This window comes from Chiloscyllium punctatum, chromosome 15 (assembly GCF_047496795.1).
Source record: "Chiloscyllium punctatum isolate Juve2018m chromosome 15, sChiPun1.3, whole genome shotgun sequence".
In the NCBI taxonomy this organism is placed as follows: Eukaryota; Metazoa; Chordata; class Chondrichthyes; order Orectolobiformes; family Hemiscylliidae; genus Chiloscyllium; species Chiloscyllium punctatum.
The window spans coordinates 69,132,176-69,155,923 of record NC_092753.1 but is presented as its reverse complement, the minus strand read 5'-3'; the positions used below and the strand labels follow the sequence as shown (position 1 = coordinate 69,155,923).

Genomic DNA, 23,748 nt, shown 5'->3' with positions numbered 1-23,748 from the left:
TGATGTTAGGGGTAGGTTCTTCACTCAGCGAGTCGTAAGTTCATGGAATGCCCTGCCAGTAGCAGTGGTGGACTCTCCCTCTTTATGGGTATTTAAGCGGGCATTGGATAGGTATATGGAGGATAGTGGGTTAGTGTAGGTTAGGTGGGCTTTGATCGGCGCAACATCGAGGGCCGAAGGGCCTGTACTGCGCTGTATTCTTCTATGTTCTATGTTCTATGACTACAGCTCAAAATCTGTCTTCAAAGAAAAACCAGGACAAAATAAACCTCTGTAAGCCATAGTAACATTACAGTGTTTCGAATTCCACATTTCAATCTAGCCTTGATAAACTTTGAGTCCTTTGTCTAATGAGAATTTAAGTACTTCTATCTTAAAAATACTCAATGACTCTGCCTCCACTGCCTTCTGGGGCAGGAAATTCCAAAAACCTAATACTCTGAGAGAAAAACATTCTCATCTCTGTCCTGAAATTTTAAGATGTGCTCCCTTGTTTTAAGAAAGATCTTTTCAACATTCATCTTTTCAAGCTCTTTCAGGATGTCATAAATCTCCATCAAATCATCCTTCACTCACCCAAATACTTTCCCAGAGGAAACAAGTCTAGTCTGTCAAAATGTGTAAAAAAGAGAAACTGCTGGAAAACCTCAGCAGTTCTGGTAGCATCCCCAGAGAGAAATCAGAGTTAATATTTCAGGTACAGTGACCCTCTGAACTGTCTCTGAACACCAGAATGCATTTACATCTTATGTAAGAGACTAAAACTGCACAAAAATCATTGAGAAGATTCCAAGACAGGCAGTATATGGTACCTAGAGGGGAAGGCAAAGTCAGAACACTGGAATAGACAGTCAGAGACATTGAATAGTGAGAACTTTTACTTCCTTCTTTCTTACTACCAGTTTAACTGGTCGAAATGTAGGTTTATGACAATAAGAGCAACTCAGCTTTAGTAGATACATCCTGTACTATGGGGAGAGTTGTGGAAATTTCATGTGGCTTTCATAATCAATTACAGGAAGTGATTTGAGCACTAAAATTTGAATTCCAGATCTTGGAACATTAAAGGTTATTGCAAAAAAATAAAAACTCATAGCATGTGGGTAGATAAAAGATTGGCTGGCCAGCTAGCAGCCAACAAAGAGTGTGCAGAAATGGGTCTTTGATGCGATGTGATGAGTGGAGTCTCACAGGGCTCTTTTTTGGAGCTTGTACTTTTTAAATCAGCCCATCAAAAGAGGCATCAAAAGTCAATGTAATCTTTATCTTTAGAAACTGGTTCTGTTTGGCAAAGGTCAATCATCTCAATCCAAGACTATCACTGCATGCGTACCTCAGGGTAGTATGTTAGGCCGAACCAATATCAATGACTTTCTCTCCATCCAAGGTCAGAAGTGGGGATGTTAGTCCTGATTGCACCATTCATAGAACATAGAACATAGAACAGTAGAGCACAGAACAGGCCCTTCAGCCCATGATGTTGTGCCGACCACTGATCCTCGTGTTAGTCATTTCTGCCCTGGGAAATAGTCTCTGGCTATCGACTGGCTATCGACTCTATCTATGCCTCTCATTATCTTGTATACCTCAATTAGGTCCCCTCTCCTCCGCCTTTTCTCCAATGAAAAAAGTCCGAGCTCAGTCAACCTCTCCTCATAAGATAAGCCCTCCAGTCCAGGCAGCATCCTGGTAAACCTCATCTGAACCCTCTCCAAAGCATTCACATCTTTCCTATAATAGGGCGACCAGAACTGGATGCAGTATTCCAAGTGCGGTCTAACCAAAGTTTTATAGAGCTGCAACATGATCTCACGACTCTTAAACTCAATCCCCCTGTTAATGAAAGCCAAAACACCATATGCTTCCTTAACAACCCTGTCCACTTGGGTGGCCATTTTAAGGGATCTATGTACCTGCACTCCAAGATCCCTCTGTTCTTCCACACTGCCAAGAATCCTATCCTTAATCCTGTACTCAGCTTTCAAATTCGACCTTCATGACTCCTCAGCCATTGAAACAGCTCGTGTAAACATTCAATGAGAACTGGGCAACATCCAGGCTTGGGCTGAAAATTAGTAAATAACATTAATGAAAAACATTTGCCAGGCAATGACCATATCCAATGTAAGTTTCTCATGATCTTCATTTGGCTGGATCCTAAGCTATCGACAAAACCCAATAATCAGCCAGAATGAACCGTCCTCACACTCTCACTGGTAAGACCCACAGTTCTCCAATGTCTCTGCACCTCATTCCCTCCTCATTCTTCCTTTTGATCTTTGCACCTGTCACATTGTCTTTTCTCTCCATTTACTTCCCTGTAATCAGTGTTTACTGGCCCCGAGAGTTTGGGTTTCTCTGTGATTATGGTTTGATTTTTGGTGAAAGCTGAAATAATAGTGACTCATCTGTAATTATCTCCCTTGTCCCTGCCTCCGTTTTGGTGCCTCATTTCACAGTCTCCAGTTCTCCAGCATGGCTTTCCTTTCTGGGGCATTTTGTGAAATTAAACTCCCTCAGGATTCTTCAATGAAAAGCAGCAAATTTAGTCATAAAGTGACATTAAATTTATTTACTTTTTTGTTGCAGACTTACAAACATGAGTGCAGTGTGGTCTTTCAATATGGATGGACAAAGTACAAGAAAATCTATTCTTCCCTTCTCCATACGTCCCTCCTACTTCGCATTGCTGGTATTGACAGCTCTACTGCTCCTGATTCTGAATTTGTATAGCATAATGGTATGTAGAATGGTATCATCAATATGTCGAGAGGAAACTGATCACATTCACCAAGGTTCAAAGTAACAGCCTTTAAAAATGGAATAGTTTGTCATTCAGGCCCAGGCATTTCAATTGCCAAAACCCATTTTAATTATTTCACATTCTGCTTCTTGAATCAAGGACTGAGGTTTCTCCATGTTTCAGTCCTATGGGGGTACATTTTCTCCCTGCATAGTGAGAATGTTCCAGACCTCTGGCCATTCTCTCATGATGGCCTGCTGGGAAATGCCTGACATTGATCTGACAGGGACATTTTATGTTTTACTCTCCACCCCTCCCATTGCTTCCCCACCTCCCGCCCATATTTCAGGTTAATGTCATTAGCTATTTCGATACTCAAGGTACTCAGAGTCACAAGCTTCTAGTTTGGATCTTCACATGACTAATCTGGCTAATTCTTGACCACAGATCTATGGTCACATGGGGCAGGATATCTAATGAGATATTGGGATCCAGAGTTCAGGATTTGCTTCTTTTTCTTTCCTTCTCTGCTACCTTTCTATCTCACTGGATGTAGGTTTACTCGCTGAGTTGCAAGGTTCGTTTTCAGATGTTTCATCACCATTCTAGGTAAAATCATTAGTAAGCCTCCGAATGAAGCCTCACTGTTATGACCTTATGACTCAAGATGCAGTTTGATGAACTTGAACAATTTGTCCAAGCTCGTTCCAGTCCATTTAAGTGATGATTCTTCATTTCAAGCAGGCTTCAGGGAGTCTTAGAACCATTTTCTATGGTTTCCCCGGAACATCGGTCATGCATGAGTTTAGAAAACAGGACTTCAGAGGGAGATCATTTTTAACCTTCCAGGCAAACAGGCCAGTCCATCATAGTGTGCAGAAGCTTAGACTGAATATTGATGGAGCTGAAATTGAGAAGTGCACGAGTACTTGTTTAATCATCACCCTGTTGAATCTGAAAGAAACAATCGAGTAATTTAGGATAGAATTTCTCTGACAGTTTTTAAGTAACCCTGATACATAGGCTGCAGCATAGGGATCTGGTATTTTGCAAGTTTCAATTAGATGCTTCCTCATCCTTCTAAACTCCATTGAGTATAGTCCCAGTGTCCACAAACATTCCTCATACATTAAGTTTTTCATTCCTAGGAACATTCTCGTGAACCTCCACTGAACCTGCTCCAGGGCCAGAAAATCCTTTCTGAGATATGGGGCCCAAAACTGCACGTAATACAGAGGAATCTCGATTATCTGAATGAGATGGGCAGGCACTATTTTGTTTGGATAATTGGTTATTGGGATAATTAAATTTTATCTTAAACAAGGGAAGCCATACTGATCTAACGCTGTGCTCTACTAGAGAATTTATTCAAATCTATAATTTTAATGAGTCTGCTTTTAAACAAACTAATCTTTGCATTCTGCAAATTACAATTTAACTGAAAAGGACGAAACCCTCATCATCATATAAATACAGTTTATGTAATCCCAATATTAAACAAGGTCCAGAACAGCTTCGACGATTGCAAGAGCATTTGTCAGTTTCCGGGAACTCAGCATCATGATAGAAAGATAAAAGCACCACCTCGCGCATCTGTTTACTTTCTGGGCCTTTTTTTTTCATGAACAACCCGGTAAAGTGACGGGAATACTGTTAAACACTTACGAATTACCCCTACCTAAAAAATATCCAGTTGCTGATGCTTGAGATGCTTGTGTTTCTTTATTTTTGCCAGTGTTTTCATATGTTCTTTAGTATAGGTAAATTGAATACATTTACCTCTTTGATGTAATGTTTTTGCCACCTTAAGGATTACGATCAGTGCATATGATTGTCTCAGATACGTTACTGGTAACATGAACATTTAAATATTGTAACACCAACACCAAGCTCAACTGTCGAATATTTCTGCTGATCAATGTTCAATTCCCTGGAGGAATACCTGATAGGTCTTTCTATCTTCTCGTCATCTTCCTGTCAGAACACAGCACTGACACCCACATCATTTGCATCAACAGCCCACCTTGAATGGTTTTGCATAATTAGGTGTGGCTAATACTGGGGCAGTGGTTAACACAAGAAGTCAAATGCCTTCTGACAGTCTGCTGTCCACTGCAACTTCTTGCCTTTCTTTAACAACTTAGTGAGTGGAGCAGCCATACTGGTAAAATTTGGCATGAATTTTAAATAAAATCCGCTCAATTGCAGGAATCAAAGTACTGCTCTTTCTGTCAATGGTGTAGAAACCTCACCCCCTCCACACACACCCCCCCCCCCCCCCCCCCCCCCCCAGCCCCATCACTTTGTTTTCACGTTCTGTGGGGCTATTTGTCAGTGTCCAATAACAAGGCCCAGGAAGGTGACTTGCGCTTTAGCAAATTCACTTTTAGCTCAGTTTATCACCAAGTCTGCCTCCTGAAGTTGATCAAACAATTCTGATAAATGTTGTAAATATTCCTTCCACCTGTGAGCAAAAATCACCAGGTCATCAATATAAAGTACACAGTTGGGTAATCCAGAAATGACCTCATTGGTTAGGTTCTGAAATGTGGCTGGTGCATTTTTCATACCAAACGGCATGACTTTAAACTGATACAGTCCTTTCGGCGTCACAAAATCCAAAATTTTCTTCACTCTTTCGGACAAAGGTACCTGCCAGTACCCTCTGAGCAAGTCCAACATAGAAATATGTTGCTTGTCCCACCTTTTCAACACAGTCTTCCAAACTTGGAAGTGGGTGTGCATTAATCTTTGTAACTGCATTAACTTTGTGATAGACCACACATAACCATTGGGTACCATCTGGTTTTGGCGCCACTACTATGGATGAGCTCTAGTCACTGTAACTCACTTTGATTATGTCATCTTGGAGCATGCATTCAATCTCCTTCTGAACCTGTGCTAAATTCAGAGGGCCATGCCTATACGGATATTGCTTAATCAGAACAGTATCTCCTATATCTAGATCATGCATAATTAGGTTAGTACTTCCCAGCTTATTTCCACATATCTCCCCATGTGATAGTAATAACTCTTTCAGGTCATTTCGATTTTTTTCTGGAAGGTAACTCAATAAATTATCACAATTTTTGACAACTTCCTCATTGTCCAATTTCATTTGAGGAATGTCCAATTCAGAATCTTCTAAACTTTTTTCTTCCCTCTGTGTTGTAACCAATAACACAGTCTCCTCTGGCTTTCCTTCCCTAGCAAAATACTTTTTGAGCATATTCACATGACACACTCTGTGAGACATCTTTCTGTCTGGAATCCTGATCAAATTGTTCACCTCACTCAATTTCCTTTCAACTTGATAAGGTCCACTAAACCTTGCTTTTAAAAGGTTACCTATCTTTGGAAGTAACAATAACATGTTATCTCCGATAGCAAAATTGTGAGTTTTTGATTTCTTGTACGCTTTCTGGTTCATTGTATCCTGTGATACCTTTAAATGCTATCTAGCTATCTCCCTGATCTATTTAATTGTTCCTGAAAATGTCATACATATTGTGTCCTTGTAGTCTTACCAAACCATCTGGGCTGCTCTATTAGTTGACAGAAGTGACTGGTGGTGACGTAACATGAGGGCCATCTGTCCCCAGGCGAGAGAAGAGGTTGAGAAGGAGAGTCCTTTGTGGTAACCTCAAATCACTGATGGGAATTGAACCCACGCTGTTGGCCTCACACTGCTCTGTAAACCAACAATCCAGCCAACTGAGCTAAACCAATACCCATAGTCCAAATATGTGGTCTCTGAGTTCTGACTTACTAATTTCTACTTGATCACCTTTAATGGTCCTCTCATTTCATGCTCAAAACTCTAATTCAAATGGACTGAATTTGGTCACTTCATTTGGTGCATCACTGATGGCAATCAGTACAAATAGAATTCCGTTATCCGAGTCACCTGGATAGGCTTGACGATAAGCCCTCAACATGGTCTTTAATGTCTGATGCCACCTGTCTAGTGCTGCCTGTGACTCTGGATGGTATGCAATTGATTTGATGTAACATTTGACCCTTGATCTGATTGTATCTATGTGTGCAGTCTGTATCTAGTGAAAAATTTGAGTAAATCCTCTATAATCCCTTTAGCTATTGCATAATGGGACATCCTCTGGAAATCTAGTGGTCACATCCATTAAGGTTACCAAATACTGATTTCCACTTTTTGTTTTTGGTTAAGAATCCGATGCAATTAATTAAGACACTTGTAAAAGGTTCCGCAAATGCTGGAATAAACATTAAAGATGCAGATTTTATCACTGCCTGTGTGTTTCCAATTACCTGACATATACGACATGTATGGCAAAATTCAAATATATCCTTGAACAGTCCAGACAAATAAAAATGTTTTCATATTTTAGTTTTAGTCTTTCTTACCCCTAAATGACCCCATACTGGTAATTCATGCACCACTTGCAACATCACTATTCTATATTTCATTATTTCATTGGCAATACGACTTATGAACATCTGCCCATTTCTATTCTGCCTGAATATGTAATGGTCTCTATTTCCGCATTAAGACATCATCTTTAAGATAGTAGCATTTAGGTATATATTTGGATTCTTTTTCCATGCATGTCTTTTGAAAGAATCATTGTAACTTTTCATCTTTCTCCTGTAACTCAGTTAATTTATCTGAGCTAAAGATTTCTGCTTTGTCATCTATCTGCTCCTGGTTTATGTCAATCATTTGATAAAATAGGGTCTCTGCTAATTCCACATCAACTTTCTTATCTGTACTCTTTGATCTCTCCTGTTTCAACTGATGACTTCGTGACCTCGTTACCACACAGTCTGGAAGAATGCCGGGGTATGCATCTTTTAATAGTTCAGTTGCCTGAGTTTCCACTGGCTTATCAAACACAGTAGGCAGCACTCCTACCTGTGAACCAGCTATATCATTAGCAAGGACAAATTGTATTCCTGGAGCTGAGAGTTTGTCCAGTTTTGCTACCATGACTTCTCCACTCTTCTCTGGACATTCTAACCTCACTCTACATAATTGAGCACTTCTTGTCTCACTGTGAATGCTGTTACTAGTACCTTTTCTGGCAACAGTCATTCAGAGGTACATATCTCCTTGTTTTTCAACATCAAAGATTGAGAGGATCCTGTAGCTCTTAATGTTGTAACCTCTTTTCCTGCTGCTCCTGACCTATGTGAATAAACTTTACCTTTGCAGATCTGGCACTCCTTAACCAAGCTCCCACCAGATTGTACATTCTGGTGCAGCTTTCCTGCCTCTACTGTGCTTTCCATTACCACTTCAATAAAATTCACTGGCTTTTTGTCTTTTCCTAACCCACCAACACTACGATTTCATATGGCCTACTTTATTGCAGTGAAAACACTGGAGCTCTTTAACTTCTCTTTCCCCTTCAAGGGTTTCCTTTTTACCCTGTTGTAAATTATCCTTATGACCTTCACCAAGATCTACCTTTCCTTTTTCATGTGAGGATTTCTCTTTTCCCCAATTTCTCTCATAGATTAAAATTGATTTTGGAAGCCAAACTTTGACTTATGGACCAACTCATAATCATCACCCATTTCAGCTGCTAATCTTGCTGTTTTAACTCTCTGCTCTTCCACATGAGTTCTCAATACTTCAGAAACTAAATTTTGAACTCCTCCAAAATAATCGTCTCTCTAAGAGTGTCATAGATTTGCTCTATTTTTAATGCCCTTATCCTTATTTTTAATGTCCTTAAATGACTTTATTTGATCCTTTCAAAGTCAATGTAGGTTTGACCAGGATCCCTCCTTAGATTTCTGAAATGTCTGTAGGCTTCTGGCACAGGCTCATATGCACTTAAGATGGCTTTCTTCACCTCCTCATATGCCCTAGATACCTCCTTTGATAGTGATATGAATATCTCACTAGCTCCATCTACAAGTTATGTTTGGATCAATAAAACCCACATGGTCACTGGCCACTGCATTTGTTTAGCCACCTTTTCAAATGAGATGCATAAGGCTTCCACATTCTTCTCATCAAATTTAGGCAATGCTTGAATCTATTGAAACAGATCCCCACCAGGCCTTTGGCTACCATGGGTTTGTTCATCCTCACTCTCTTCCTCACTAAGCTTACCTTCAGCCTTCCTCTCCATCCTTTTAAGCTGACTTTCCTGTCTAAGTGCCAATTTCTGAAGTTCAAATTCCCTCTCTTTTTCCTTTTCTCTCTCTCTCTTTCCTCTGCTTTTAATCATAATTCAAACCCTTTCATTTCTCTTTCCTGGTCTCTGTTGCCTCTAACCCAAGCTGCTTCATTTTCAGTTGAACTTTATCCATCTCTGAAGATTCTGATGGTGTTTCCAGCAAATTTAAATGCTGAGCTATTGCTGTAATTATCTGTCCTTTCCTCACGGAAGGAGACAGCTCCGACTCCAGCTTGTCTGCTAATTCCAGCAGCTTGTCCTTAATCTCCTTTTGCAAAACCTCCAAAGTCATTCTTTCATCCCCAGAAAACTCCTGGTGACTGAAAGAGCCATTGCTATCCCAAGCACTATTTAAACCAACCAAAATCAACACCCAGAACAACAGACACTAACACCTATCACTTGCAGCTTTTGAGTCCAACAACCTTAATCCCAATTTGGAACAAAGAACAAATCCCGCAAAGACTCCCCAATCTGTATGGACCAGGCCAGACCCACTCAAACATTTCAAGAAAGTAGCCTGGACCCTAACTTTGCTCGTTGCTTTAAGCAGGTGTAATGCAGATATTCCAGGAGTGGTGCAGCTGGGCCAACCACTTAGTTTTAAACAAAACAGAATTTATTTGCAAGATTACCGAATGAAACACAAATAAAAGAGAACAGAATAGAGAATAACCTATCTGAAATCCATCAGATTATTCCAATTAATGATGCTGTTCCAAATACTTGTAACAATCCGCAGGAACACCCCTTAGCAAAAAGAGGAAAAATTCAATACAGATTCTTGCAAGAGAGATGTCAGAAAGAGGGAGGATCAGCAGGGACCTGCTTCTTTGGGTCCAGCAGCTTCACCACTGACTAGCAGCCCTAAACAGACAGACTACGAAAACCAGACCAAACCAAACCAGAGCAAAGGTGAGCTTGGAGAACTGGCCACTCCCTTTTCATTGCAAAAGCTTCTTCAAATAGATCAACCCAAGACATTTTGGAACCTGTATCTTTGCAAGCTCTTGAAAAGAAACCAAGGACAAGATAACCTTGTTAAAGGAGCAGCATAATCACAGAAGTACATCCCGGTATTTATATTCAAGTCCTCTCAAAATAAATCCCATCATTAAATTTGCCTTCCTAAATACTGACTTAATGAGCAAGTTTACCTTGAGGGAATCCTGGACAGAATTCCCAAGACTCTTTGTATTTTAGACTTCTGAATTTTCTCCCCATTTAGAAAATAGTCCATGTAAGCCCTGGGCCTCCTCCACCACCAAATCCGAGCCACCCAATGACTGGAGGAAGAACACCTCATCTTCTACTTTGGGACCCTCCAACCACATGGAATCAATGTTGATATCATCATTTCCTTATCTCCCCTCTCTCTACCTTATCCCAGATCCAAACCTCCAATTTGGCACTGCCCTCTTGAACTGTCCTACCTGTCCATGCTCCTTCCCACTTATCAACTCCACCCTCCACTCCGACCTATCACCATCACCCCCCACCCTCATCTACCTAACACATTCCTACTATTGTCCCCCCAGCCCCAACCCCCTCCCATTTATCTCTCAGCCCCCTTGGGCACCCGCCCCCACATTCATGATTAGATTAGATTAGATTACTTAGAGTGTGGAAACAGGCCCTTCGACCCAACAAGTCCACACCGACTCGCCGAAGCGCAATCCACTCAGACTCATTCCCCTACATTTACCCCTTCACCTAACACTACGGGCAATTTAGCATGATCAATTCACCTAACCTACACATTTTTGGACTGTGGGAGGAAACCGGAGCACCCGGAGGAAACCCACCCAGACACGGAGAGAATGTGCAAATTCCACACAGTCAGTCGCCTGAGGTGGGAATTGAACCCGGGTCTCTGGCGCTGTGAGGCAGCAGTGCTAACCACTGTGCGTGATGAAGGGCTTATGCTCGAAACATTGATTCTCCTGCTCCTCAAACGCTGCCTGATCTACTGTGCTTTTCCAGTGCCACACTTTCTGACATCATTACAATGTGCAAATATCCGATTATTTCCCATACATTTGAACACTATTTCTATCCAAATAACCATCCAATGACCACTTGAATGCATCAATTGAATCTGCCTTCACCACATTTCCAGATAGTGCATTCTATATCCTAACTACTCACTGTGTGAGAAAGTTTTTTCTCAGATCATACTTGCTTCTTTTACACATCCCTTCCAATATATGCCCCCACATAACTAAGGACAATTAAGGACAGGCAATAAATGCTGTCCCAGCCAGCAACATGGACGTCCTACAAAAGATAAATAAAAATTTGTTCTTGCCCATCCTTTCTATGAGTTGACTGGCTAAAGATTATATTGAGCAAAACAATTATACACTTTTTATTCCTTTCCTTGAGGCAATTTGATCTGTATGAGACATTCTCTTTCTCCCACACTGTAATGCACTCCTTAAACAACACTGCTCCGTCTCCTCTTTTCCTTCCTTCTCTACCTTTCCTTTTAAACCTATCATTGAGGTTGCTTCTGTTGTTTTCTTTCATACAATGTAAACAGTGAAGCAGACATGCATCAGTATCAAAAACTGATTTTATACCAACTGACTGGAGTTCACAAGTCAACAGTTTGCTTGTCTGTCTTTTGTTCATGACATGGACAAGCTGCTATTGTTCATTGGTGGATAAGCCCTTGGTGTTTATTGAAAATGACAGACTGACACATTGTTCAGGGTGCTCATCAATTGAAAACTGGATTTATGAAAAGTCTTTTGAGATTATGACATAATGTTATGAGATACAGTTCTACAGATAGACCTAGTACCTTCACTTACAAGTCACCTGACCTGAATCAGGGTCTTAAACTGAAGCGCAGGTCTGTTCCTATGCCTCATCCTATGCTCTTCCAACAGGTGGCATTGCACAGTGTGACGTTTGGGAACACAAACTGATTGTGCATTTTTACCTCAAAAATCAGTGCGGAAATCAACTCTGCACAGACTGGGAATTAAACTGGGAACTTTCTGGGCCTGGTCACTTTCAGGAGAAGATCACTGCGCTGTCAGGGAATTAAGGGTTAGACTGTCTGATGACCTGTTTCCTCTTGAGCTGAACATGCAGCATATTAATGAATTAATGCTCACTACCTCATTGAAGTATGTAACCCTTTGATTAACATGCTGCAATTCTGAAGAATTCTCTGTTATTCATGAAAAATGGTTTTCTTCTTCATAGTACGATAAAACTGCAATTCCTGGATCTGTGTTCGAATGGAGAAGATATCCAGTTCCAAAGTTTAACCACACCATGATGCAGAAAATGGAGACAAGGAATCTCCATTGGACAGACAGGCTGATACAATGTGGATACCAGATTCACAGCTTCACCCCTGAAGAAAGGTCAGAGGGAATGTCCCTTATGAAAATGATCGAATGGCCTAAACCCCCCAACTCTGCGGTGCCCTTTCAGAAAAGCAGTGACCCAGCACACGTTCACTTTGTAATTTTAAATTCTGCAAAGACTTTCTATGTGGGGGATCAGCTACAAGTGATGCTGCAGATGAGAGATTTTGAAGGTCACCCAAAGCGATATGGGGGTGACTATTTCCAAGCTCGGATCCACACCCCAGCTTTAAAAGCTGGTTCAGCAGGAACAGTTATAGATAACCAAAATGGATTTTACTATATCAATTTTACTTTATCTTGGCCAGGGAAAGTTCAAGTCTCTATTTCATTGGTTCATTCCAGTGAAGGGATCCAAATACTCAAAAGGCTACGTGAGGAACGAATCTCAAGAGTTTATTTTCAAAGTACCTTCAAGAAGGGGAATATCTTACAGACCACTCAATGTAATCTTTATTTGCCTCAATCTAAACCACTCTGTAACTTTACTGATCCCAAGACTGGGGAGCCCTGGTTCTGTTACAAACCAAAGAATTTTTCCTGCTCTGCTCGTATCAAACGTGGCTTAGCAGGATTTGAAAAGAATCTCTTAACGGGAGAAGAGAAGCGCTATTTCCAAAGGTATGTCACTTGAAGTATTTTTGTTTTCTCATTCTTCTTTCTGACTCAGATTCTAATAAAGAAGCACAGAACCAGACTTCTCAACATTTGAAAGTAACCTTCACTTTGGGATACAGTATTTATATCCTTTTAGGTGCAAAGTTTTGGAGCTGTTATCAAATTAAGAAAGTTCACCTGCATGCTCACTGTCAACAATTGAAAGTCAAGTTATCATACACTATCCTCAGACAAATCTAAGAGTTTCCAAAGTGTAGTTTGGCAGAGTTCATTGGACTGATCCACATCTTTACTTGATATGTTCATGGTATTTGGGCATTGCTGGCAAGTCTAATATTTATTGACCATCTCTAAATACCCTTGTGAGGGTTATGTTATTGAGTCATCCCTTTGATCCCATGCTGTCCATATGGTGTTGCTGCACACAATGGTCTGGATTTGCTGAGGAATTGAGAGTGTGGTACTAGAAAAGCGCAGCAGGTCAGGCAGCATCTGAGGAGCAGGTGAATCGACGTTTCGGCATAAGCCTTTCATCAAGAATGGCAGAGGAGATGACCTGGGGGAGGGGTGCAGTGAGAGAGGGCTTACTAAGATCCTTGGGAAAGAGGAGGATAACTTCTTCGAGGGTAGGCATCCTTGGAAGAGGCTTCACAGTGACATTAAAATCAACTAGGAGAAAGTGTGGATTGTAGATGCTGGAGATCAGAGTCGAAAGTGTGGTGTTGGAAAAGCACAGCAGGTCAGGCAGCATCTGAGGCGCAAGGGTATCGATGTTTTGGGCATAAGCCCTTCATCAGGAAGGGCATCAGGAAGGTTTGCCATTCCTCATTTGCCACTCAGTTCCTAATGTTCTTTTGCATTAAGGAATAGGTCTGCATGATCTCTGCAGCTCTTGGAACTATGTAAGATATGTGTGAGGAGCAGGTGCAAGGAGAATAGGGTGTCAAGGTGGGAAGAGTGCAATGGTGCGTGGTAAGTAGGGTGCCAGATGGGTAGGATGCCGGGTTGGAAAGGAGGTAGGGTCTTTGGAGTGTGTAATGTAGGGTGGCTGATGGATATTGGGTCTGGATGAGTGGGGCATGAGTTATCAGTCCTTTGGGTGTCGGGTATGGGTTCCAGGGAGGAGGGGGATCCAGTAATAAAAGGGTGCATTTGGATCTGTTTGCAGGGTTTTCCCAGGTCCTGAGTTGAGGGAGAGGTACAAGCTTGTGGTCAAACAGAACTTGATGTCAGGGACTGGATATTGTGGTGGATTGTGTCAGATCCCACGAAAAGAGAGGGGATGCCAAGCCCCAGGGGGTGGCAATGAAGAGGGTGGGTGTTGGGTCCAACAGCATCAGTGGTAAGGGAGTGTCAGTTTTAGGGAATGTTGATATTGCATTGACCTCCACCCAATCCGACGATGTCACAATCTTTGGATTGTGGCCATTGAAATCTGCATGTGTTCCCACGGGAAATGAATGTGGTTTGAGCAGTTCTGGGTAGTCCTTAGTAAGTATGTGTATGAACTTAATGGAAATTATCTTATTGCTATCATGCAATAAACTATCTTGTTATAGAATAAAATACCCCTTCTGTTAAGTCTCACCAGTGGTTTATCCTCCATCAATAATAACTAGACAGGCCTGAGACTCAGCTTTGATAAAGGAGGATTGGTGACAATGAACAACCCAGATTAGAATACAACATGGTGAGCAGCTGCATGGATTCAAATGGAAAAAAAATGTTTGAGGAAAAGGGATTTAGCAATTTAAGAGCATTATTGTGTTAAGAAAGCTCAGGGTGTCAACAAGGAGATAAAATGCAAATACTGTCAGTGAGCAACAGTCAGGGGACCAACAGCAGGGATAAAACATCATTCGAAAAGCCATCCTTCATGATGAAGCTCGTAGAGACACAGGAGGAAACATATAGATTAGGGAAAGAAAGACAAAAGATGCAAAAAAAAACTGAGCAAGGTACTGGGGGAAATGTATATTTCTGAATGTGGTACCAATCAAGCAGTTGCTTTGTCTTGGGTGGTGCAAATGTTTTGAGTGTTGGTGGAGCTACACTCATTAGGGCACATGAAGACTATTCAATCACACTCCTGACTCATGCCTTGTAGATGGTAGACTGACTTGAGAAAGTCAGGAAGTAAGTCCTTTGTTGCAGAATTCCTAGCTTCTGGCCTGCCCCTACAGCCAAAGTACTGTTCAGTTCATATCCTGGTAAGGAGTAACCCCCAAGTTACTGAAACTAGAGCATTCAGCAATGGCAATGCGATTGAATTGTCAGATTCTCTCTTGTTGGGGATGGCCATTGTCTGGTACTTACATAGTGTGAATGCTATTTGCCATTTGTCAGGCCAAGCCTGGATATGATCCAGTCGCACTGTGCATGGGTTCAGTATCTGAGGAGTTGTGAATGAACATTGTGCAATTATCAGCGAACATTCCCTACTTTTGACCTCATGATGGAGGGAAAGACATTGTTGAAAAAGCTAAGATAGCTATGCTGAAGAAACTGCCCAGAGGAACTCCTGAAGAGATGTACTGGAACTGAGATGATTGATCTTCAATGTTATCTTTTATCCTCGGTATGACCCCAACCTGCAGAGAGGTTTCCCTCCTGAGTGTCAGTCAGTAGGTTAGTACAAAGAAAGTGCTGCTTGTTTGGACTGTTGACAACACCTTCCTTCACATTACTGATGATCAAGGGCAGACTGATGCAGCAGTAATTTTCCAGCTTGGATTTGTCCTGTTTTGTATGTACAGGAATACACTAGATGCCAACGTTGTCACTGTACTGGAGCTTTACTAGGGCTGTGACAATTACTGGAGCACAAGGCTTAAGTACTATTGCCAGAATCTTTCCAGTTTCATCATCTTTATAGTATCCAGTGCCTTCAGCTGGTTCTTGATGTCACATGGAGTGAATCAAATTGGCTGAAAACTGGTATCTGTGATGCTGGGCACTTCGAGTTGAGGCCAAGGTGCATCCACTCAGTATTTCTGGGTTAAGATTGTATTAACCTTTCAGCCTTATCTGCTACATTGATGTACTGGATTCCTCCATCATTGATGAGCTGAGATCAGATCTGTTGATTGGGGAAACACTTATCTTTGTCTATCACTTTCTGTTTATTCTGGTTGACATGCACGTACTCCTGTGTTTTTGCTTCATTGCACCTCATTTTTTGAGATGCTTTTGCTGCTCCTGGCATGTCCTTTTTGGTCTTCAATGAACTAGGATTGACCCTCCAGCCTGATGATGATGGTGAAGTGGAGGAATACATAGACATATGGGTGCAGACTGTGATTGAGTCCAATTCTGCTGCTACCTCGCATTCACAGCTGCTCATGAATAGTCAATCTTGAATTGCTAGATCTGATCAACATCTATCCATTTAGCATGTGGTAGTGCCACACAACACCATGGAGAGTATCCTAAATGTGAAGATGGGATTTCATCTCCACAAGGACTGTGTCTTGGTCTCTCCTCCGAGTACTCACATGGACAGGGGCATCAGCAGCAGGCAGATTGGTGACAGCAAGGTCAAGTATATATTTCCATTGTGTAGATTCCCTCACCATTTGCCCAAAAGCAGACTGGCAGTTATGTCCTTCAGGACTTGACCAGTGACGTCATCAGTGCTTCTGCCAAGTCACTCTTGGTGCTGGACATTGAGATCTCACTATAAACCGAATCATCACAAACTTAGGTTGATAGTGGCAAGTAACATTCATAACAATCATGTACCAGGCAATTAGCATCTCCAACAAATGACAGTTATATTATCTGACCTTGACATTCAAAGGCATTACTATTGCCTTCACTTTCAACATTTTGGACATTACCATTGACCAGCAATTGTACTGCACTAACCAAAAAAATACTGTTCCTCCAATGCTTCAGTGAGTAACTCACCTCCTGACTCCTCAAAACCAGTTCATCAACTACAAGTTATGAGTCATGAATGTGGGGCAATTCTTCACACTCTCCATCTAACTCCAGAAACACTCACAAACCTCCACCTACCACAAAGCACCATGCTTGCTTTCCACCTTATGCAGCCCCTTCAACATTCCCTCTCTCCACCACTGGCCATGGTGCACTGCAGTAAATTACTAACACTTTTTGACACCCCTTTCTAACCAAACACCCCTCCCCCGTGGTAGAACAAGGGCAACAAAAGCATGGTAACACCACCAGCTGCACATTCCTCTCCAACTTCCACATGTACAATGATGACTTGGAGCTAAAATGTTGTTCCCTTAAAGTCACTGGGTCAAATGCCTGAAACTCCCTTCATAATAGCATCATGTGTGTACCAACATCAAATGGACTTGTGCAGTGCAAGCAGACAGCTCACTACCACCCACTTGAGGGCAAGTAGAAATGAGAAATAATTGTTGTCCCATTCAGCAATGCCCAAAAATCATGAATAAACAAAATCCTGCCCAGAATTCCCACAATATTCATGCTAACGTCCTTGTGTACAAACCTTTCTGCTGTCTCACCTCTTTCTGGCTCTGTCACTTCCTCCAGTCTGTAATCCTCGATGATCTCACATTTTTCCAAATCTGAGTCATTGTTCCCTGGACCTGCTGATTTGTTGATTCACTGTATTGTTTGTGCACTTACACAGGAGTCATGGATTGGGAAGAACCCATCACACAATGATACCTGCACCAATAAATAGTATAAATTAGTGTTTATTTTCATACAGATGTGACAATATACGGTATGACTCCATGACTTTATTATGGTCTTTTACATCTCCTCCATCCATTGGGCCTGTGCCTACAGCTGTCAGACCAGAAGCTTGAGAATTCCTTCCGATCTACCTTGCTACCTTTCCCTCCTGCTTTATAATGCTGCCTAATGCCAACCTGTTCAGCTAAACTTTTCTTCACTTCCCTGAATGTCTTTTGGTGACTTGGTACCATGTTCCTTCTGGTTATAGCTTGATGAAGAGCCTTGGGACATTTTACTACACAAGGGTCAATATGGGCGATCTATTAGTTACTGATTGTGATAAAATGAGAGACATGGAATAGCCTCAGTCAATTATTTGTTATTCATGCTGATGAGTCTGATTGAACCACATTTGTTCAGTGCTTTCCCTCATCTTATTGGAGAAGCACCATCAGAAACTCAGATTGAAGATATTTCACAACCTCTGTTGGATAAATCATCAGAATTGAGAATGGCATGCTTTCACCCTGGCTCAGTACATACTAAATAAAACTGAAAGAACTGTGAATGTTGTGGATCAGAAACAAAACCAGAAATTGCTGTAAAAACTCAGCAGGTGGCATGGTGGCTCAGTGGTTAGCACTACTGCCTCACAACACCAGGTACCTGGGTTCAATTCCACCCTCGGGCAACTGTCTGTATGGAGTTTGCACGTTCTCTCTGTGACTGTTTGGGTTTCCAGCAGGTGTTCCGGTTTCCTCCCACAGTCCAAAAATGTGCAGGTTAGCTGGATTGTTCATGTTAAATTGCCCATAGTGTACAGGGATGTGTAGCTTCCTGTGTACTAGCCATGGGAAATATCAGGCTACAGGGAAAGTATAGGTCTGGTTGAGAGAATCGATATGGACTTGTTGGGCTGAATGGCCTGTTTCCACACTGTCATGATTCCATGAAATCTGGCAGCATCTGTGGAGGGAAATCAGTTATTCAAAGTTTTCCAGTCTGGGACCCTTCCTCAATACTGATGCTGCCAGACCTGTTGAGCTCTTCCAGCAATTTCTGTCTTTGTTTCATTACATTCTAAGAGGGCTGACCAGTCTGATGTATGATCTGCAAACTCTATGATCTTGGTGTTTGAAGGATTGAATAGTTGAGTTACTCAAAGGGTGCTGTGGACTCTGTCCACCGCCTTGACTTTGGCCTCAACATTCTCTGACTGAAGTCTGTCCAATCACTCATTGCTTCCCTGAAAGCCTGTTCTCCATTCTGAGTGGTAGTGAGCTAGGCTCATTGAGAATCTCTTCACATCATGCTTCGATAATATCATTGAAGCAACTCCTCTACTCTCCTGGGAATCTCTTGCCATGATGTTCAGAGAAAAGCAGTTGCTCAGGAACTTGGTGTCAGGTTTGTGAATGAAATGACACACCCAGTTAAGCTGGTTCTGGGTGATGACTGCTGTTTACACTGGGAATGTTGGTTAGGGACAAGAGGCTGGCAACTCATTTACAGAATTTAGTGGAGTCAGTGGTAACTGTAAAATTCAAACTGTTACTTATGGTTTGAAAAATAACAGAGCAAAACATGTTCTTGGGCTACCTCCTGTCTACATTCACTTGTTACATTAATATATTTACATCTACAGTCGCATCAACCTCAAGCAACCCATATTACCCAGTGGCACAGAATACATAATGGTAGAGCCTTCACCTCGACCAAGTAAGTTAATTATACATTTATAAATGTGGAATTGTAGATTTGGTATATCAGAGGAAGTATGAATTGTCATATGAGGTAGTTGAACTGAAAGGGTTAACTCTGAACCTTTGGGATAGCTCCTTCCATTGATATATAAATGATTATCTCGGGGAGCAGCAAGCCAATTGCAAATCATTAGCTCAACATGGTGCATAAACACAGTTGTATTTAAAACAAGAAACCAAAATGGGAAGCTGGTGGGTTCTGTGTATTAATTCACAGTCATCTGTGATGATGGCCCACTGCTTGGCTTTGGAGACTGTTATTCCATATGGGCCAGGAGCAGGCACATGAAAGGCTATTTTGGTTTCTTGTTTCAGAAATAACAACGTCTTTTACATTGTGTAATAGAGTTCACCAGTTAGCTGTAGTTAACCTGAAGCTAATATAACCTGTTATTGTGAGTAATAAACCACCTCTTATTACACAAATTCAGGCCTTTTTGCAAAAAACTTATTATGGTTAACCTTTCATTACTTAATGTTGATAAGTATCACAGACTAACATTAAAAGAAAGATTGGTGCCAGAAGTTTTACTCTCATCACTTCCAAAGTAGTGGCAAGCTGCACAGAGAGTGCTGCCCCTTACAACCTGGTGTTTGGGGATACAGATACCTGTCTTCAAATCTGAATAAACTATTGGGAGAAAGGATCTAAATGATCTCTAAAGAAAAAAAAGGTTCTTCACTCAAAACGTGAGTTGTCACTATAAGAGTGTGTCAGTGTTAAAAAGACAGTCAGCTTCTGTTAACAGTTGCAGCTGAAGCTGCACTCAGTCAGTCTGGACTGGAAAAGTTGCAGTAAAATGCAGCCTTTAAGCTTGAAACAGCCAAAACCACAGGATAAAATGTGTGAAAAAGTTAGTGAGGACTAGAAAGCATTGTATTGACTCAAGGTTAGTTCACAATACACCATTAAGGAAAAAAGTGAAAGAACTTCAGATGCTGGAAATCTGAAACAAAAACAGAAATTGCTGGCAAATCTCAGCAGGTCTGGTAGCAGCTGTGGAGAGAAATCCGAGTTAACGTTTCAGATCCAGTGACCCTTCTTCAGAACTTATTGTAATCCTGAGTAAATATGAACTGGTACCAGAGGCAAATTGTTAAAATTGTGAAACCTTCCATTACTGGCCTCAACAAAATTATATTGAATTCCCAAGGGTTAATGAACTTTATTTCAAGTTGTTTCCAGGGATTTAAGTTAGATCACACCAATTAGAACCTCAGAGATGTGATTCTCCTTGTATTCAAAATCTTCCTTCTAGTTTCCATAAAATCTGAGAGTCATAGAGCCACAGCATGGAAACAGACACTTCACTCCAACAAGTCCATGCAACAAGTAATTCCAAATTAAACTATTGCCACCTGCCCCTTCCTGGGCAAAAGTGAGGTCTGCAGGTATTGGAAATCAGAGTCTACATTAGAGTGGTGATGGAAAAGCACAGCAAGTCAGGCAGCATCTGAGGAGCAGGAAAATCGATGTTTCGGGCAATAGCCCTTCACCTGCCTGCTCCTGGCCCATATGGAATAACAATCTCCAAAGCCAAGCAGTGGGCCATCATCACAGATGACTGTGAATTAATACACAGAACCCACCAGCTTCCCATTTTGGTTTTTTGTTTTAAATGTAGTGGATTTATCTGTCTTTCTCCTCCAGAACTTAGCTTTCCTTTGTAACACTGTCATTTTTCAGAAGGGCCAGAGCAGTTAACACCATCTCTGGTTTGGGAAGGGGTGCTGACCACGGTCTGTTGAGGGAGAGGGTGATTAGTATTGCTGCTGGTGCTGGCATGATCACCAATGGATTTATAACAGTTAAACACCTCAGCAAGCTTTACACCAGCTGTGAAAATCTCTAAAAAGTCTGTGTGTAAAGCTAGGGTAAGTATAGGACAAACTTCCCAGGTCTGTGTCTCTGGCCAATCGCACAGCAATCTTAGTAGGATAGAACCAACAATCAGAAGATTAAACTTGTTATAAGACTGTCAGGTGTCAGCCAGAAGTAGGCCATTCTGCCCATCAAGTCTGCTCTGCCATTCAATGAAATCATGACTGATCTCATAATCCTCAACTCCACTTTCCTGCCTTACTCCAGTAACCCTTGATGCCCGAACCAAATAAAATTTTGTCTATCACAGCATTTACTATAATTAATGATGCCTTCTGTGGGAAATAATTTGACAGATTCACTCTGTTACCACCTCTGTTCGAAGTGTGCAGTCTCTAACTCTGAGAATATGTCCTCTAGTTCTAGCTTTTTTCCATAACCTCTCTACATCTACTCTGGTGAAACCTCCAAAGAATCGAAATCTCCAAAGCATGTTTCAATAACGTCATTTCTTACTCTTGTAAACTCCAATGAGTATAGGCTCAACCTCCTCACTTTCTTCCCCAGACCCTGGATTGACCTAATGAACCTTCTCTGGACTGCCTCTCGTGCTAGTATTAAAACTGTGCACACTATTCCAGGTGTGGTCTAATGAATGTCTTGAATAGATTGAGCAAGAAGTTTTTATACTTTGATTTCTGTACGTCATTCCCTTTTGGTATAAATGTCAACTTTCCATTTGTCTTCCCAATTACCAGCTGAAATTATAAGCCATCTTATTCTTATTTATGCATGAAGACCCCCCAATGCATCTGTGCTGCAGCTTTCTGCAGTCTTTCTCCGTTTAAATAATAAATGCTGGACAGACAGTAATGCTCAGTTCCCACAAATGAGTAAAAAAAAATTCAGCTTCTCTATGCTTCCTGCCAAAGTTCCAAACCACATTTTTCATATTATATTCCAGCTGCCATATTTGTGTCCACTCCCTTAACTTGTCTATATCCCTCTGCAGACTCTTTTGTGTCATCCTCATCAGATGCCTTCATATGTTTGTCATTCACAAATCTGGCCATATTCACTTCCCTCAAAATCATTAATATAGACATGAAATAACTGTGGACACAGAAATTGCTGGAGAAACTCAGCAGGTCTGGCAGAATCTGTGGACAGAAAGCAGAGTGAACACTTTGGAGTCAGTTGCCCGTCTTCAGAATGATGGTAGCTAGGTAAAGGTTGATATTATGCAGAAGATGGGTGAGGATTAAAAGATAGAACCCAACTAAGCGGCTTACACTGCAAAATAGACAGAAATTTCAGTGAAGTACTTCATTTTATTTTTGGAATCCCTTGGTGTTTTTTCCTGTGCAAAAGTGCTTTTACACAGAATTACAGAACACAGCTTTGGCTGTAAAATATGCTTGGGTTACTCAAAATTAGTGCAGAAGTGTGTGCATTACAGGGTTATGGACTGAATACATAATCAGCACAGGTATGCCAGAAAGTGTTCATATTCTCGATATTCTATAGCAAGGATAACAAGGACAGTCAAAAAGTGTTGCGCTGGAAAAGCACAGCAGGTCAGGGAGCCTCTGAGGAGCAGAAGAATCAATGTTTCGGGCATCAGGAATGTGGTGGGGGTGTGGGAAGGGGGCTGAGAGATAAATAAGAGAGTGGAGTGGGGCTGGGGTAAGGTAGCTGGGGAAGTGATAGGTAGATGGAGGTGGGGGTGATGGTGATAGGTCAGGGGGGGGTGGAATGGATAGGTGGGAAGGAAGATGGCCTGGTAGGAGAGGTGCCAAGTTGCAGAGTTGGATCTGGGAAAAGCTAGGGAGAGGGCAATGTACAGTGTGTACTTGCTATTGCCAGTGAAAAGAACGTGGACTGGGGACTAACTCAAAGAAGCCAATGGTTAGGATGTGGGAATGAGCTGTTACTTTCACATTTTATTTACTCTTTTCTTTTATGGAGAAAGTTAAATAGTCTAATAGACAGCCATACACACAGCATGCTATATTAATGGAACATGATCACATTTTCCAAATTTATCCTGTGTAGTGGCCTCACCATCACCCAGATGAGCTGAGCTCTCCCAGTGCAGACCAAGTATTAACAGTGGGACTTCCTTCTCATGACAGCTCAGTGACAACAAGTGGTGTATTTACCCACTGACACAGCCTTGTTCAGAATATTACTCAGATTCGTTTTCTCACTGTGCATGTGTACTTCCTGTAGCACCAGCTAATGGTCCTCCTGGGATTGCCACTGCCATGGAATCTATGATTAAATGAATGAAAATATATTGATAATTGAAGGTGTAGTGCATCATAATTTTTCTGTCTTTTTCCCTTTACTTTCAGCTCCTGCTCTTGGAAACTGTGTCCGAGGACAGTCCATTGTATCACCATCTGGTTTTTATTATAAGGACCGATGGATGTCAATGACCTGCGATATTTACCACTTTGACACTCCTGCAAAAATGACAGACTGTCTTCATCAAAAAAGAGTTTATCTATTTGGAGATTCCACTATGCGTCAATGGTTTGAATACTTGATACAAATGGTTCCAGGTTAG

General features: G+C 41.5%; 1 protein-coding gene across 1 annotated transcript in view; it reads left to right on the top strand.

Moving 5' to 3' along the window:
• Positions 1 to 2,599: 2,599 nt before the first annotated feature.
• Positions 2,600 to 23,748, top strand: part of LOC140486361 (NXPE family member 3-like) — a 31,760-nt gene continuing 10,611 nt past the window's right edge. The window contains exons 1-4 of the mRNA XM_072585393.1: positions 2,600 to 2,740; positions 12,127 to 12,914; positions 19,237 to 19,310; positions 23,534 to 23,743. Coding sequence (XP_072441494.1) covers positions 2,600 to 2,740; positions 12,127 to 12,914; positions 19,237 to 19,310; positions 23,534 to 23,743 — 1,213 coding nt within the window. The remainder of the gene's footprint in view (positions 2,741 to 12,126; positions 12,915 to 19,236; positions 19,311 to 23,533; positions 23,744 to 23,748) is intronic.